At 40.6% G+C, this 17,433-nt stretch overlaps 1 protein-coding gene across 19 annotated transcripts in view; it reads left to right on the forward strand.

Moving 5' to 3' along the window:
• HMBOX1 (homeobox containing 1) overlaps positions 1–17,433 on the forward strand; it is a 127,647-nt gene that overhangs the window by 62,479 nt on the left and 47,735 nt on the right. For all 19 annotated transcript variants that reach the window (XR_012834974.1, XM_075750357.1, XM_075750351.1 and 16 more), the window contains 2 exons: positions 1,540–1,625; positions 10,595–10,705. Coding sequence is in view for 18 of the 19 variants with exons in the window: in XM_075750357.1 (XP_075606472.1) it covers positions 1,540–1,625; positions 10,595–10,705 (197 nt within the window). In the remaining variant the exon portion in view is untranslated. The remainder of the gene's footprint in view (positions 1–1,539; positions 1,626–10,594; positions 10,706–17,433) is intronic.

Here is a 17,433-nt window from a genome sequence, read left to right on the forward strand (position 1 = left end):
GCTTTCCACTGGGATCTGCAGCGCATATAGGTGATCTGTTTATAGTTTGTGGCAGGGGCTGACTCTCTTTGGGATTTGCACAGTCTGCAGACTGGCGTAGGAAAAACCAAATAATAAAGCAGAAGTCTTCAGTGAGACCCAGTTGGGTTTGTTGGGTTTTTTTTCCAGACTGACCTTCCTTTACTTTTAGGGGCTTCCTTTTCAGCATTATGGCAAAGATGAAAGGAGGGGATTATGCCACTGAGGACGAAAGTCAGAGTCAGTGGGCTTGACAACAAAAAGAAATAAGAGGAAAGGCCAAATGTCTCAAAGCAATTTTGGTTGTAATGTTGGAGTGTCTTTGTTCCCCCCCCCCGCCCCCAAAATTGCAACTTTTATGAAGTACCTATGAGAGAACTAGGGTCCATAAGCTCCAGGATGAAAATATATTTGAAGTAGTTTGGAGATTAAGGGTAAAGGTGTGGCTTTTGGGGGAGAGGATCAGAGATGAGCAGTAAGAAAAGCCAACCAACCTCACTGTTGGCTGCAGGAGAATGGAAAAACGCAGGAAGGTGGTGAATGTGGCAGTATGCAGGAGTTCCCATTGCTGAAGTTTAATCATTCCTTTGAGTTTTGGGTTCCTATGCAGTAAGTCTCAGGTAATGCTTTTAGTGCTTATTTAAACTGAAACTGCTTTCATTTGCAGGCATATGGGAAGATGAGTATTGGGTATAGAAATAAAAAAGAACCCACAACATAGCATTTATTTTACATTTGCAAGCTTGAATCTGCCTTGAATGCTGCTGGGGCAGGAGAGGAGAAGGGGAAGTGAGATTACCAAATAATGAAGCCTAATAAAGCCTGGCTTTAACTGTCTGCCCTTCTCAGGAGGGGAGGGAGGAAGAGGAGGGAAAAGTTGTTTATTGCAATTGAAATTTACTGCATATCCCAGTCCCTGTGTAACCTCCAAATTACTTACTCTTTAGCACAGTTTTAGTCCCTTCTGAACTATCTTTCCATGCTTTGTAAGAATCATACCAAGGCTTTAAATAACTGGCAGTTGTTCATTCAATGCAAGCTGTGGACTAAGGAAATAGGGGTGGGGGGGATAGAGGTTGCAAAATCTCTTCTCCTTTGGGTCTTTTCTCTGAAAAGTTGGAGAAGGTTTGTGTATGTGTATTCATTTGTGTAGCTAACCATGCAGACCCTGCTATCCTTTATTTTTTATTTTTGTGCCTCATTTTTATGACTGAGGTTTTTATGCTGGTATGAGAGATTTATTCATCCCTGTGTAATGAAACTTTGTACGTTCCATATGGCAGTGCTGCACCTAATATGAATTATATAGGACACGAGTCATCCATTTTCCTGCTAGGGTACTTTGATCAAACGTGACACTTGTTAAAAGAAGTGTCCACCGGTGAGGCACTTTGACTGTTTTCATGCCTGCCTTCCCCACTCCTTGTCCCTTAAATAAAGGAAATAAAGCCATTTTGCATCTTCAAAGTGCGCTTTGGTCTGTCCGTCTTTTTGTGTGTTCTTTTTTGTTTGTTTTGGTAGGAGGGACAGCAGTGTGATAAAGGAGGAAATCAAAGCCTTCCTAGCCAATCGGAGAATTTCCCAAGCAGTTGTTGCACAGGTAACAGGTAAGAGCTCGGGGAGTCCTTTCTTCATGTTGGTGAACTGTGTCTAACTGCCTATCTGTGCACAGTGCAGATGTTGGAATATTGCTTGGCTTTCTGCATTGCAGTGCAGATCTGTCAGCTTAGTCATGATAATGTATGCCTTTGATTTAAGACCCATTGTCCTGCACATCATGGCACTTCCCCAGTGAATCACTTTTTTTTTTTTTTTTTTTTTTTGTGGCTTGTGCAAGCAGATTTTATTTTACAGCTTTATAATAAGCCTGAAGTTCTTATCTTAAAATGAAAATGGTTTTCCTTAATTCTTAAATTGTTTGTTGAGTGTGAGAAATAGATGTGTATCTGCATCTCTATGTATGGAGAGAGAGAGGGATATAATATGTATCTATATTATAGAATGTATATGAAAAGTCAGGAGACAGAGCTATAGCTGGTATCACTGCATCCAGGAGTCAGATTATGATAGTTTGAAGTTTTTCAGTCGCTTGCCTTCGAGTGACGATTAATGAAAAAATCAGATGTGAGGTTGAGAGGATGACCATATTCGCTCAGATTTCACCTAGAAGGAGAAGCAGTTCTCTGTTTCTCCTCTGCCCTGGACCTTCTCTCTCTCACATTCAGGCCAAGTGAACAGACTGCAGTGCTACCACCTCTTCCTTGGGTGTGTTTCCAGAGCTTTACGCAAAGAGTAACGAAGTCTTAACTGCTCCTCCATGGGGTGGGGTCGTGTTCTCCTAGGCTCACAGTGCTTGTTCGGAACAACATAGCTGGTAGCATATTTAGGATGAAAACTTGGTGATAAAATACAGATAGCTCAATCCCACGTTATGCCTATAACATTTATTCATTTTTAAGCCCAAGCTTGAATAAAGCTCTTGAAATAGATTGTTTTTAAGGTTCCTTGGTGACTAGGAATGCCAAACCAGCAGGAGGGAAGTTGTTCTTTTATGATATTTCCAGTATTTGAAATGTCATAAGAACCCATCTGTCTGGGAGATCTGGGTTTGCAGACATGCTAGCAGTTGAGGTAGGCAGGCAGAAACGGGCGTTTGAGCCATGGAGCCAGGATTTCCTTCCATGTCTCCAACTCTTCTCTGTGATCTTGGGAAAAATTACTTGTCCTTTCCTGGTTTCAATTTCATCTGTAAAATCATCAGATTAACACTTTGTATAATTCTAGGACTGTTATTAGCCTTATCAGATGTTAGCACTAGTACTTCAAAACTTAAACACTAAGTCTAGTTGCTTAAATTGTACCTGAACTCTGAGGTTTTGGTACGTTGGTTTTGTCATTCCCCTACTTTTGTGGAGTCCTTGCCTGAATATAGTCCTGTAATAACCCATCTCTGAATTAAACTCTGTGTAACACCCTTTGTGCCTACCAGCAAGTCAAAGTAGTTTCCCCTTCAGAAGTAATGCAAAGAGGAAGAAGTTGCAGAAAAAGTCTTTCCAAAACAAGCCATCTTTTTATTTTTTTGTTAGTGGGACTACTGCATGCAGGGCCATTGAATCAGAATCACCACACCAAATCTAAGACAGAGTCTGTATCAGTAAAAGGAACTGATCTAATTATAATTAGCCAGGTGTCTCGGTGCATGTCTTAGTACCCCAGCAGGCAGACTGTAGCAGAGTCAAGACCAGTCTCTTCACACCTGATCACTTTGCTCCCTCCATCCTCAGCCTACTCTCCTGTATTTCAGTTGTTGAAGTCATTAAGTTGGCATTTAGCCTTTGGGGGCTTTCATGGTTTGCCACGTTATTCCTCCTGTGAGTAAACGACACCATCCACTTCATATGGTTGAGTAAGTTTCACACCCATCCCACTCAACCCTACTTTGTAACGCGGGGGCGGGGGGGTATCCAGAGTGATCAGAGAAAATACTACTAGATGTCTCTTTCTAGCCTGTCAGTGGGACCGTATGAAGACTGAACTAATGACAGACACTGTGATAATATCTTGTTTTCAAGTCAAATCAATGGGAAACCAGGTAGATCTAAAGGTTAAATGGCCACGTCCTTTTGCAGCTGACCCGACAGTGTTTCTGTGGACCTTTCAAATAAGAAAACAAAGTGGTATTTTACACACGATGCAGTTTCTCAAGCAGAGAGAGCTGCAGGGCTTGTGCTACGCTGTGACGCACCAGTCTCTTCCTCCCACTACCCTTTGCAGTTGAACTGTGTTATCCTCCATATGCTTGGTGGGAAGGTCTACGGGAGCCGATTCATTTTAAATATAGCCCATAGCCTTGTGTGAGCAGATGCGTAGTACTTATGTGCCACTATTAAGTACATAGTTATGGCTTATCAGAAAGAAATAGTAAATCTCAAAGAGATGTTTGAAGGGATCAGACTGAAGAGTGTGCATAGCACTACCAGGAGAAACATCAGCTTCCTTTCAAAAGCACAGTGCAGTGAAGAGTGACTGAAAATAGCTCGGGACAGAGACCTGGAGCAGAGAGCATGTGTCCCAGGGCTCTCACTTCAGAGTTGTCTTAGGCCTGATGAGTGCTGGTTGACTTGTGTATTCTTCAGATGTATCCAACATCCCGTCCCGTTCAGCTGTGAAACAGGCTCCCAAGGAAGGCCTGGAAACCACTTCTGGTTCATTAAAAACACAGTTTATATAGACAGAGGTCATGCTTTGCAGGATATATGAACCCAAATGGTATCATCTCAGTATTTACAGACTTAGTGGTAAAGCTGTTCTGTAAATCATTCAGTAAACAAGAGGAAAAATAGATAAATAAAATCCAAAGAGTGGTCCGTAGCAGATGGCGTAGGGGCGGACCATGAGAGTGAAACGATACCTTTTCAGAATACTGTTCAGCCCCCAGCGATCCATGTCTCAGGGCCCCCTTTATTATTTTGCACATCGAGGTACAACCCTGTTCCGGCCAACAAAGAGGCTGTGAAAGGGGGTAATTCTGCAAGAACGGATCAGCAGCCCACAGAGGCTGGTGTGCTTACAGCCTCCATCGCCGTTTGTTGTAATACAGACATTGCGAGCTGTTTCTGGAGGCTGCACTGCAGATGTTGGGCATATTTGACTTGCCCAACCACTGGCTACCACCCTGCATCAGCTGGAAGTCGTTTGTTTAGAACTTGAAATAAATGCAGAATAGAGTGGCCTCGGCTTTCAGCATTCATCTCTTCTGCCCTGGGAAGGGAGGCAAGAAAGAAATGAAATGAAAAATTTATGGCTGGCGCTGTCCAGAAGGAGAGTTGTTTGGCTTGGCTACCCATGCTGTCAACTTTCTCCTTTCAATCTCTACCAATGTATTTGCTACTCTAAAAAATTGTGTGTGTAACAGGAGGGAAGAATGGCATGGAGAGGGGAAAGTGTATCTGAACAGACCTTTAGCTAGGAACCTAAAACTTTGCTCCCTTTTCTTAATTATGGCTGGCTTTGAAGTTGGCCAAACTGGACATACAAGCAATGAACTTTAGCTAAACCAATGTATTTGCATGTCTTCAAATTGCAGGTCTTGGACTAGCTCATCAGAGAGCGTCATGTTTCCCCATATTTGTCCCCATTCTGTACCTTGTCGTGTTCTGTCTTTGGTGCAGGAACCTCTATTGCAACTTCTGCTCCTTGAAACTTCCATTTTTACCTTATTTCGCTAATTCTTCAAGCTGCTTAGGGTTTCGTTCTGAAATACCTTCGTCCTTTTTCTCATCTTAATTCTAATACTGCAATGCACTTACAGAATACACATTTCTACATCAGCCAGGATCCTGCAAAGCACACTGAGCAGCCTTGTATCTACAGACTCTGCAACAGTAAATGGCTTTTCCTTTTGTCTTTCCTATGCTGCAGCACAAGGGGATGGGACATGATGGAGAGGAACATGGAGCTGAAGGTTAAAGTCAGCTGTTGCAGTAGAACAATTTTTAGGCTCTCTTAGTCTTTAGAAAATTACCAGAAACTTTAAAAGTCATTTAGATAATGAATCTGACAGGGAAAATTAAACCTGGAAGACATTCTACGGGGCTGCCTTGTGTACTGAGAGAAGAGGGCAGACTGGAAAATAGTAAGAGAGTATTAAACAGTGACTTGAAAATAAAGGAATGATTGATAAGAAGCAAAAACCTAGCATAACACTTATTAGTGCTGGTCCTAAATACAGGAGCTGCTTTTTATAGAAACTTTTTTAATGGTGTCTGTAATAAGATAAACAAGAAGCACTTGGGTTGGGCTCTGTATAAATAATCTCCTACTGATAAGAAAAATGACAGTATAAACAGGAGCTAATAATAGTTCCTGCTGAATTTCCTATCTTGTTATTTGAAGCTCCTTTTAACATAGCTGCAGCTTACTCGAGGGTAGGTATTTAGCCCTACATGTGGCAGGTGGAATGCCAAATTTTTATCAACAGTAATTTGAAGTCATGTGCTGCAATTTGCTTTAATTGCCACCCGAATTGTATCTGAGTACCAAGTAAGTTATGGTCAGAAGGCAAAGGATGAAGAGAGAAATGCCAGCTTATGAAGAGATGCTCTCTCTTAGCTTCCAAATCTAGATGGAGGGCAGGGGAAATGTTTTCAGAAACAAATGTCTGTCTTATGTACTACAGTAAAGGAGAGAGGGAGGAGTGTACATGGGCTGAATGCTTTGATTGATGATGCCTCTGCGAGGTTTGGAAATATTACCTGTTCCATTTTTTACACATAGGGAGGGAAGGAACAAAACCCCCGTACTTTCCTGAGGTCACAGTGGAAGCAGTCAGGGGCACAGCAGGAATTTGAATTCAGATTTCTCAGTTCTTAAGCTAGAACCATAAAAGCTAACCCACCATTTTTTAAAAAAAAAAGGCAACAACAATAAAATGCAGAGGTCATTTTTTTAAAAAAATACATAAAAAATAGAGCTTTCCAGTGTGCAGTTCTGCTAACCTTCCCAATTATTCTGTTTGTACAATTCAGCCTTGTCCTACTCTCTCGGTCTTAATTGATAGGAGATCTTCAGGACTTAGTTTATATTATGCTGAACACACACAGCATCTGGCACGGTGGAGGGCAGCCATGAAGCCCTGCTGTAACATAAATAAAATCCCTTAAGTTTTCAAACCTGCACGCAGGGATGCTGAGCAAATGCAAAGTGAAACTTAACTATTTCCATTGTGAAGAGAATTCAGAAAGTTACTGGATTACTGATTGTCTGAAATGGTGAGAAACTAGATTTTGAAAAACATCTTCCTTTTTTTTTTAATACTCATGACAACACAGGGAAAGATTTGTTTTTCTGTGATTTTGATCTTTGCAGGTTTTCTGTAAACAAGCTTTGCTAATCTCCTAAATTGATAGATGTCCTTTGCAAGCACGTATTATATGAATCTAGGACTTTGCTTACAAACTGAAGAATTAAAACACAGTCAGTTACTTTCTTCTCCAAATCTGACGTATTCCAGGTGCTTCTAAAAATCTCTCCTGAAAGAAACATTAAAGAAATGCAAAGTAGAGTCACTGAACAAAGCTATCTGTGAAGGTGAAAACCAGTTACCGAAGACTTGATGAATAGCAGTTTTGAGGGTTCTGAGCAGATTTGTACTGCAGATACCAGTTGCCTTCTCTTATGATGCATTTTGTCATTTCTTTTATGTATTTGAAGGGGAAAATTTTCCCCAAATAATTTATGTAGGAGAGAGTGGAGCTGGCCAGAAGAGCATGAATGCATTGTCATCTCCATATGGTTACAATTATGAATTGTAACCTGCTATGGGGAGGAGTGACGTGTGACACAAGAAGTCAACATTTGAATTGCTGTAATCCTTTGTGATTTCTTTCTTCAGTATTTTCTGTTCGAAAACTAGTTGTGCTCATTACGATGTGTTCATGTCCCTGTTGATGCTGAGCCCAGAGGATGGCAGTCTTCCTTGAGGTCCATGATTCAGTTTGTGAGTGAATTTCCTCAAGACAGCTGGATTTTCAGTACTCTGGAGAACTTATTTCATTAATCTGTTTCTGGCAGCAGGATGATTTCTTTTTTCCTGCCAGTGCAATTTCCTAAAGTAGTGTGATTACAGACAATGTGACAGGATGGTACTGGTGGTGGTACTAGTCATTGTCCCTATGAGTCAACTGTATAAACCCCACTTGAGATGCAAGAAACTCTGATGTGACAATTTGGGGTTTTTTTAATTGAAAGGAGTGAAGGATGGGTTTGTGATTAAGACACTGTGCTGGGATCTAGGAGATCTTGGATCAGTTCTGCTGCTGCTGACTTTGCCTGTGACCTTGAATCGGTCAGGCTGTTGGCGTATACAGGTTTGGAGCCTCTAAATGCAGTTGATATGCAGATGAAAGCTATTTTATATCCTAAAAACAAAAAGAGGAGGAGAGGTATAGATAGAGGAAACCTTTAAGAAGCTCAGTTCTTACCACAGATCTCAGAAACAAGGAGAGAAGGTAATGAAAAGCAGAAAAGAATGATAGGAAATGGGACATAAAGGGTCTTCTAGAGGTCATCTGCTATATTCCTTTGGCCAAAAGCAAGATCAGCTGCCTAAGCCACACCTGCCACGTTAGCTGGGTTGCTATACAACTTTGCTGGCTAAAGAGCAGAATGGGCTGTGGGCTTTTTGCTAATGCAAAAAATGTTATGGACTGCAGTGCTATTCATGAGATACCGTAGTCAAATGATAATGTGCTGAGAATTTATAGTGTGTTCGTTGAATCTGTACATCTCTGTGTCCTTTACAAAGCTCCGTTTTGCAGAAGCGACTTTATAAACTGTGGGGACTTGCAATGAGTCAAATGTGGACATGGCAATACACAGCTTGAATCTTTTGGCTCCTGCCTCTCTGCTTTGTCTCAAGCACATTGTCTGAAGTGGCTAACATCTGTACCACTTCACGGCAGTGTCAGGCAGCCTCTTGAGCAGAATTTGGATTTTCCACTATGCGACTCTTGTTGAAGATACTTAATCTCTGTTTATAATTTTTATCAAATAATGCTTTGCATTTATATCTTACGTCGTTATCCAAACACTCAACAAACACTAATTCACTGCAATAAGTGTAAGTGGACTGTAGTAAACAAGTAAATTAATGGTGCTGTTACCCATTGATTAATAGGAGCCATGCAGCCAAAAGCAGTGACACACAAACGTTTGTGTCCCACAGCACTGTGTTAAAGAAATCGCTTTTATACATCGTAATAGTAGATTGGAAGCTGCAAATTTTCAAAACTTGGTCTTTTCATTGACAGTCAGGCATCTAGATTGCATGATTTCAATTGGACTGAAGCCTTGTTTTGGGCTGGAGAGTTTTCTCAACTTACATTGACTTCTTTTAGTATTAGCTTGTGTGCTTCCACAGTTCCTTGGTTTAAATTGGCAGAATCCACTAAGGTTTGCGTTTTGGTTGAATAATTCCACTTCCTTAGTAGCATAAACGCAATTATATATTCCAGTATGGGTCCTGGGGATAGTTAACTCCTGACTGTCCTGGCTGTTTTGGAACTCTTCCGGTTGTGGGGCAAAGGCAGTCTCTGGGAACGGGCTTTAAGAAAGAAGATCAATAGATGTATGGGAAACAAAACCAAAGCAGGGTATGTTTTATGGGCAGAGCTCTGTTGAATAGCAGTAAGCTTCTGTACTCAAAACACACCTATCCCTTTGCCCCAGGACAGTTAAAACTTCCTAGGCTCTGGGATTCTTTATAAGGAAGAACAGTTATGAGCATAAACGCCATGATTTTAAAAATCTAGTTGGAGTAAATCCTCCTGAATATGATTCCTGAGAGTAATATTTAATCATTCTAAAGTTAACTAGCTTCAGTGTTCAGTGTAAAAAAAAAAAAAAGCATAGTAAACCCCCCCGTATAGAAACAGTAAAACTACAGGGGGTTGTTTTTCATGAGTTCAATATGATTATGAGATCTTATACAACCTTGATGCATCTCAGGAGGGGAGATGTAGTTGGGTTTCCCTGTGAAAACCAGCCTCCTACTTGCCTCAGTAGTAGCACCAAGCAGGTGGTGGCACAGGTGGTGTTCGGCAGTATATTGTTACTTTGGAGCACCTCCTAAACTTTAGTTCTCAGGAGAGTTTAGATGTTGTTAACCCCTTTTGATAGCTGAAAAGCCTTGTGGAGAGCACAGGGAGTCCTCCTACCTGAAATGCTGCTTCAGTTATTCAGCAAACTATATAGTTTTATATTTTTAAATGAACCTGCAGTTTATCTCATAGTGCACTTTCAAATCTCTTGCTTTATTTGGTTCCTTTCCTTATATGACTTCTTTTCCCTCTCTGCATTGATCCTTCATTCAGTGTCATGCTTTGCAAAGAACTGTGTTAAATTCTAGGGCTTTTTTCCCCTTTTTACTGTTTTCTTAGAAGTCTTGCTTTAAAAACTCTGGAAGCTTTTGTCCCTAATCTTGCCTGTAGATACCTGGAGCTTGGATCCTTCTTTGCTGACAGACAGCTGTCCTTTCTGTTTTGTTTCTTGCTGGTTTAGCTGCTGATAGTTGGCTTGCTCCATTTCTGGGCTGATTTGATCTATATCACATAAACTGTTTCTGTGTTTATCTCCCTTCTTACTCCAGCATTGAATGATAATGATCTCCTAACTATCATTATTTATATATAATAGTGGGTGAAGGACTTGTTCCCATTTCACAAAGAAATTTAAGAGCCAGGGAAGTTGTGGACAGTTCAAGTCAGTAGTAGATTTGGCTTCCCAGTTTGTGTCCTATTTGCTTGTAGATTGATTATGCCGATCCCAGGATGGACCTTGAGTAAGGTTGAAAATAACAACCAGGAGAAGTTAAAGAAGTTAGTGATGGGGATGAAGCTTGAACTCCACTTTTTCTGTGATCGAAACATTATGAGTTCCTGGGCTTTCTAAGACAACACCTTTTATCAGTATATAAACCACTTTAAAATGTTTTGAAAAGAAAAGAACAAGTTTTCTCTTCCTCTTTCTCTTTCTCTTTTTTTTTTTTTTTTTTTGGTTTTGTTTCGGTTTTTTACAGGTATCAGTCAGAGCCGGATCTCCCATTGGCTGTTGCAGCAGGGGTCGGACCTGAGTGAACAAAAGAAAAGGGCATTTTACAGATGGTACCAGCTTGAGAAGACAAATCCTGGTAAACAAATACAGCCTAAACATCTTCTGCTATTTTATTTATGGAAAAGAAGCCTTTTGTCACTGTTTTTTATTATCAATGATCATTCCCTTCATGGTCTGATGCACTGTAGAGGTATTCCCTCTGACCAGTTTACTTTTTAGGAGGGTAGGAACAAATCTGCGCATTGCTTTGCAGCAAATGGTCCAGAGCCGACTCATCCATAGCTGCGTGTCTACCTCCTCGGTCATGGTAACTTGTCCTGTCCTCTCACCACTAGCTAACTCTGGGGATGAGAAGCAGGCTGTGAAGTTGTAGTCAGCTAACGTGAAATATATGCTGAGGCTTTTCAGAATGAACAAATAAAAAAAACATTAATAATGGCTGCATAATATAAAGTTGCAGCAAAAAACCCCCCATGGTTTGGCAGAGAGGAACTTTGGGATAACTTCAGAGGGTTTTGGGTTGGATCTCAAGCTCATGGATGGGATGTTGATAGTTACAGCAATAAGTTGGAGATGTGTCAAATCCCACCTGTTTCTCCAAATCTCAAAATAGATCTTAAATATAAAAAGAGAAATAAAGCTCCTTATTATCTTTAACCAGCAATCTTCAAATTCACAGTTGAATTAATTTCCTTGCATTGTTCTTCTCCGCAGATTTTGTTTGACCGCAATTCTTATTTTTCCCTTTAGTGGTTTTATTGTAAAGATCAAAATATTTATGTTTAATTTCCTTTAAACAATAGCATGATTAAATTAACTGTGTAATTGTTTTAAGAAATTTAAGACAGGCTCTCTAATGTGAACTTGGCTTCAATATCCAGAATTCTATTAAGAAAAATTCCAATGAAAACAGATCCTCAAAACTTCTGCTTTGTGTGTAAGCTGAAAATCAAGAGGCTCCAGCTGTCAGTTGGCCTGAGAATACTTTAGCTTAAAGTTGGGTGGGTTCAAAGTGACGGCTGAGCCTGTCCTTTCTGTGAAGCATCTAGAAAATTGTTGTAAAGAATGAAAGCGCCCTTGGTTGTGAGGCAAGCTGCAGGGATCGCCAGCAAGCCTTGATTTTTGCAGGGACTGGAATTGTGATACTAAGGATCAGCAAAGTTGCTGGATACAACCGTTCAGTGTCAGCTGCTTTGAAAGCCTCACATGTTGTACTCTGCAGAGTAACTCTTGGCCATTTCCCTTTGAAAATAAAACCCAAAAGTCCTCTCCTACTGATGAAAACTCTGTGGATCTTTTATAGTCTTGCATCTTTTCTTGGCAATATTGTTTGGAGCTGTTTGAGAAATAGTATTCGGTGCTAGGATAAGAGAAACGTTGTCAAACTTAGCACTAAAATCTTTACTACTTCCTTTTATCCTTCTTTTTTTCCCCAAATCCACAAGTTCACATGTTGTTTGTCTTTTCGCTCTTGAGAAGTGTCTAAGGAAGACTTGCAGCACTGAAGGTTATGGCTTAAATTGAAGTGAATCCACGTTAACCTCTACTTTTCTGATGCACTGTCTTGCTGAGGTCTTGTTCACTTTTCTATATAGGCACATTGAAAAAATTCCTGAAGAATGGTTATTTCTGTAACTGTTTTTCAAATAAGAGATGTTACACAGCATTTTCAAGAAGAGGCAAAATGGGTGCTCTGCCAATGCCGAGGGGCTATGTGGATGCGCTTAAATTCCCTTTAGAACCAAATGACATTTGATTTCTTTTTAGAGACTGAGGTAAAGAGGGCAAATTCTCAGTTTTCCTGTAGCTGTTGGAAAAGTCTACTTGAGGAAAATGTGGTTGTATTTATTTATTTTCTGTAGGACAATCCACAGCTTTGAATTCTTGCCATCAGTCTGGCTAGCCAAGAGATAATTAACATGCATACGTGCAAGTGTATCCGGTGTATCAAGGAGGATACCAACCTTGTCTAAAGAATCTTGGATTGAAATTACTGTTACAAGACCAATTTGGAGCCTAAGTTTTGGATACTACTTACAGTATCCTCTGATTAGTAGACTAGACTAGGCATTCTGCTGCCTTCTTTTGAGTCAGAAAATGAGGAGATCAGTTGAGCCTCCTGCCACGTTCACAAAGAAGCGATACCATCACTGCGCTCCCCGTGGAGTGATAGAGGTTGTCCTCCTTTGAAAAAACTTAAGAGATTAAGTGCCTGGCACGTGTTTTTTTTCTATTCGCTCACTTACTAGGAAGTGACATTGGACTTTCTATTCTCACGTATCCCATCTTTGCAATTCCAACTGCTGGGAATAAAATCTCAATCCTTCTCCTTTGGGTGATAGAGTCAGGTCTCTCTGTGCAGAACCATCTACACGTTTGAGTTACCAATGGGCAAAGTGAGGTCTTCAGGAACTTTTAGTTCCCTCATTTCTTTAATTCCTTATTTTGGAAAACTGGATCTTCAGAGTAAGTCCATTTTCTGACGGAATTTGTTTGTGTAGTAATGGAGAGAAAACTTTCGCTTAAAATTGAAACGGTTTTGGAGGACTAGGGCACCAGATATAATCAATTTATGAACTGTAAGGAAAGAATAGTTGTTTTGTGATGAAAGGACTGGAGATCCCTTGGCAGACCTGTAGTCTTTCTTTGGCTCTGCCAGTTTTTCAGTACAACTCTTAGCAAATGATTTCACCCTTGCACCTCACTTTCCTGTCTCCTGGATAAAGATGAGACCGTTTCCTGTGCCTGCCTTGCCTGTAAGGTCCTCTTTTACTATGCTTATATACTGCAGCCAGCCAGGAGTTTCTAATAATCCAGGGGACAAAAGATGACTTATAAATACATCAAAAGAGATTTTATTTTTCTTTTTTTCAAAACTATAATGGTGATATATAACACTTTAAATCATCCACAAGCAGTCCTGCATCTGCTAACCAAAGAACTTGGTGTTTGTGGAGCCTTAGGGCAATTTTGAGATGGTACTGCTGTTGAGATGTTGCCAGATGTTGCTCTTATACAGAAGGGACTCAGCAATTCCATCACATTCATTATTTGCCAGCTTGCTTTGACCTCTTTGAATATGCTGCTTGTTATTTCCTTGGTTTCGATTGCTGGTTTACACGGGCAATTTCTGTATTTCTCCTGTCTTTGGTGGTGGGTGTTCACACAACAGCGGACTGGAAACATTGCAAAAGAGACCTAAGTCTTGTGGATCAGAAAAAAACCCTACTTTTCCTACTGTATGCAATAATCTTGCTCAAAAATTTCTTGATCAATGTTTTCCTGGTAGGAGTGATGTCAGAGTTAATAGCAATGCTGTGAATTCCAGTGTACTAGTGATTATAAATTTTTCTGGAAACAGTTGCCAATTAGGGTGAAAGGCAGTTTTGTATTGGAGGAGAAGTTCAGTGCTAAATGCTAGTGTTTGAAAGGTCTTTAATCCGATTAATAGAGATGCTTTTCATTTAGATTGGGCTTTTTTTGGACAGGCACCGCATCTCTTGTGTTTTGTAGAGGACTGAGAGCATTTTGGCAGTAGAGAAATAGTATATGTTTCAGAAGCCAGTATATGAGTGCATAGAGTCCTATAATGTACTGATTATTTTATTTTCAGAGCCCACAGGTTTAAAATAAATAAATATTTCCTTTTACATTGCTAGTTGTTAGCCTGATCAGTTTGGCTGGCACTGGGTCTTGGGCAACATGGAAAGTTTGTTATGGAGTAACCTGAGCATGTCTTTTGCTTCTGTGTACTGCAAACTGAAGCTGGCACCTAAAAATGATGTCTTGAAGTTACAGATGGATACAGACTGCTTCCATTTATGCTGGATATTTATTGCTGCCAGTCTTCTGTAATAGGAAGGCAGCTGTGGTCACCTTGGAGAAAACCATGTGCTCTTCCTCCTTGAACAAAAGGGAAGAAGAAAGGTAGTTATTATCAAGATGTAGCATCTCTTGTGTTATTCCCATAGCAGTTCTTGTTTAGCTATAAAAGAAAAGCCTACCAAAAAAGAAAAAAAAAAACCAAAAAAGAAAAATCAGGGGCTGGATATCCCACGAGATTTGCCCTGGAAACGTATTGTTGGTGATTTACTATTTTACAGAGCTGCTGAGAAAATAGTCCCTGCTCTGATCCGTCTAAGCAATGAGCTCTGTAGGGAACCTTTTGCTGTGCAGGCTGCTGATTCAAATCTAGCCTGGCTCAGTAGTAACTGAAAGGTGTTTATCATGTGATCGCAGGTCAGTCTGGCTAAAAATAAAGTGTGACATCTGTTCTTATCAGTATAATATATGATAGGTACTTGCTGCAAAGGCTTGCTACTAAATGGGGTTTTGGAGCAGGAAGATGACCTGAGGCTTGCTCCAGCCATTCTGCGCATCGCCCCTGTATGGCAGGGCCTCTCTGAGCTATGTGATGTGGATCAGCAATTGCACGTGACGCTTTTAAAAGCAACGCTCTTTCTTCAGGCTAGTGTCTGGAATGTGCTGAGAGTAGGGCAGGTCTTTGCCATGAGGAATTTTGAGTACAGAGTGAGCTTGCATTCCAGTTGGAGAGCACCACTCTTGCCTCCTCTCCCCAAAACCCACCTGCAGCATCCCCAAAGTCATACCCCGCATTTGAGAAAATGCTGGCTCGCGCAAAGAAAAATCTGTATCGCTGAAAAGGTACTCAGCGCTGGCAGGTGGTGAGAGATGTCGCTTTTCATTTTTCTCTGCAAAAGGAGTTCTTCCCAGACGGTTCACCTCTATACCCCTTAGAGATGTCTTGCTTTTTGATGCATATACGAAGATGAAAATCTCTCATACTGCATTCGCTCCGCTCATTCTGCTCAAGAGAGAAGTTTCACTTCTTAAAAGCTGTTTGAGGAGTTTGTAAAAAGAATCTGACCTAGTAACTAGGATGTAACTTATTAAGTTGTAAAGAAGTGGAGCTGGGTGGCGAGAAGATTGCAATGAAGTGTTGGAACAGCAGAATAAACAGGATCCCCAAGTGCTCACTTAATTGAGGGGGATGAAGAAAAGCTCCGTAGTTACCTTATCAAATGTGGCAGCAGTGCATATACCCACTGCTTTCGCCGCTCACAGATAGAGCCAAATGCATTTTATGCTTCTGTATGCATTCAGATGCTTCTGTCTTTATGTGTGTGCAAAACCAGCGGTGGGTACTTGCTTGTAGTTCTCAGCATAGTTCTCTCTTATCTGCTGCTGATATTGCTGTTACCCCATAGAAACGAGAAAGAGGTAAATTGATCTAGCAAGGCTACTAAAACAATAAAAAAAAGCGTCTTATATTCAGTAAGTGAACATATCAGTAATAGGAGCAAATTTATGCTTTAAATGCAGATTTTTTTTTCAACCTTTGTCTGAAAAATTTCGAGTATATTTAATGGAAGTACTCTGCGTCTCTTACCTTGATGTTAGGCATCACTGATATTCCTATATTTTCCCTGTGAAGTGAAATCCTCGGGTAGGGAAAGTATATTGCTGAGACAATTAGCAGGGAATTTCTTGTCCTGTTGTCCCCTGCCTCTTTTATAAAAATTTTTTTTTAAAAAGTTTTTTAGGTTTTGAAGTATATGTAAAACCTACCAACTTGATACTGACCCAGACCCCTAAACTGTGCAAGGACTAGAAGGAGTAGGTAAGGAACGTCCCTTTGAAATGGCCTCCTGATAAATTGGCAATATAGGAAATACTTCGTGTGTCAGTAAAACTATGTCTATGTAGTTGTAGTTGTAGTCTATGTAAAACTAAAAGTCTATCTAAAACTAAAGTCTATGTAGGCTCGTGAGCTGGGAATTAGTAAAGAGTTCCTGTCCGTTGTGCATGCAAGGCAGAGATTGCGGGCTTCGCTTCCTATAGACTTCTCCTGGGTAAAATTTTAAAATTATTTTGGGCTCCGCTGCCTAACACAGATGCAAGCCCCTGGCAGTAAGGAAAAGACTCATTGTGCATTTCTGGAAAGGAACACGTCCAAGTGCATAAATAGCTAATTTCTTGCTTTTTATCTGTAGGAATTTGTTTCTTGGTTAAACTCTAAATTCCCTTAACCCTTTTACTCTGTTTTAAATGAAATAAGCAGTGTTGTTTCACTAACACAGTATGTTTTTAAGATTAAATCCTAACCATTCTGAGCAAGCTTGTGTACCCAGAGGGATTTGCTGTCTCAGCCTTGCTTTTACGTGGGCACAATACTGTATTCCTCCTGTGAGCAGAGCTGCCTGCTTCTCTTGGATCTATCCAGGCTGGTTCAGTGCATGAATTCCGGTTGAGCTCAGTATGCATATGGGATATAGGTGGTGATTCATCTCTTCATACGACTGAGCTTTTTTATTTTTTTGCACGCAAGAGGAGCTATTTTTTCCCTCCAGGGGAAGTCACTGAGCACAAAGCTGTCCTTCAGAACATACCCTGTTTTACGTACTAATGTCCTATACCAGGTTCCCATCTTCACCAAGGGATATGGGTAAGATCGGTCTCCCAGTGTGTCTTGATTTATCTTGATTTATTAACTGAGAGGCTGTTGTGGAAAGAATCAGGGGTAAGTTTCAAAGGGCCTTTCCTGAAGACGTTTTGCCAAGTCCTGTCTCTTGCTTGATGCTTTCCAGCTCAGGCTTCTTGAAAGGAGAAATATATCCATAGAAGGTGGACAGAAGAGGAAAGGTGTGGTGTTAATCTGCTTTCAGTGACTTTTTCAGACAACCCGGCACTCAGGAGCCCGTGTTTGCAGGTCACAGGGTGTGTTTCTATCGGTGGAGCTATTTCAAATGTTTACTCAGCTCTTTGGACATGTCAAAGCACCTT

Source organism: Balearica regulorum, chromosome 3, assembly GCF_011004875.1.
Source record: "Balearica regulorum gibbericeps isolate bBalReg1 chromosome 3, bBalReg1.pri, whole genome shotgun sequence".
Taxonomy (NCBI): Eukaryota; Metazoa; Chordata; class Aves; order Gruiformes; family Gruidae; genus Balearica; species Balearica regulorum.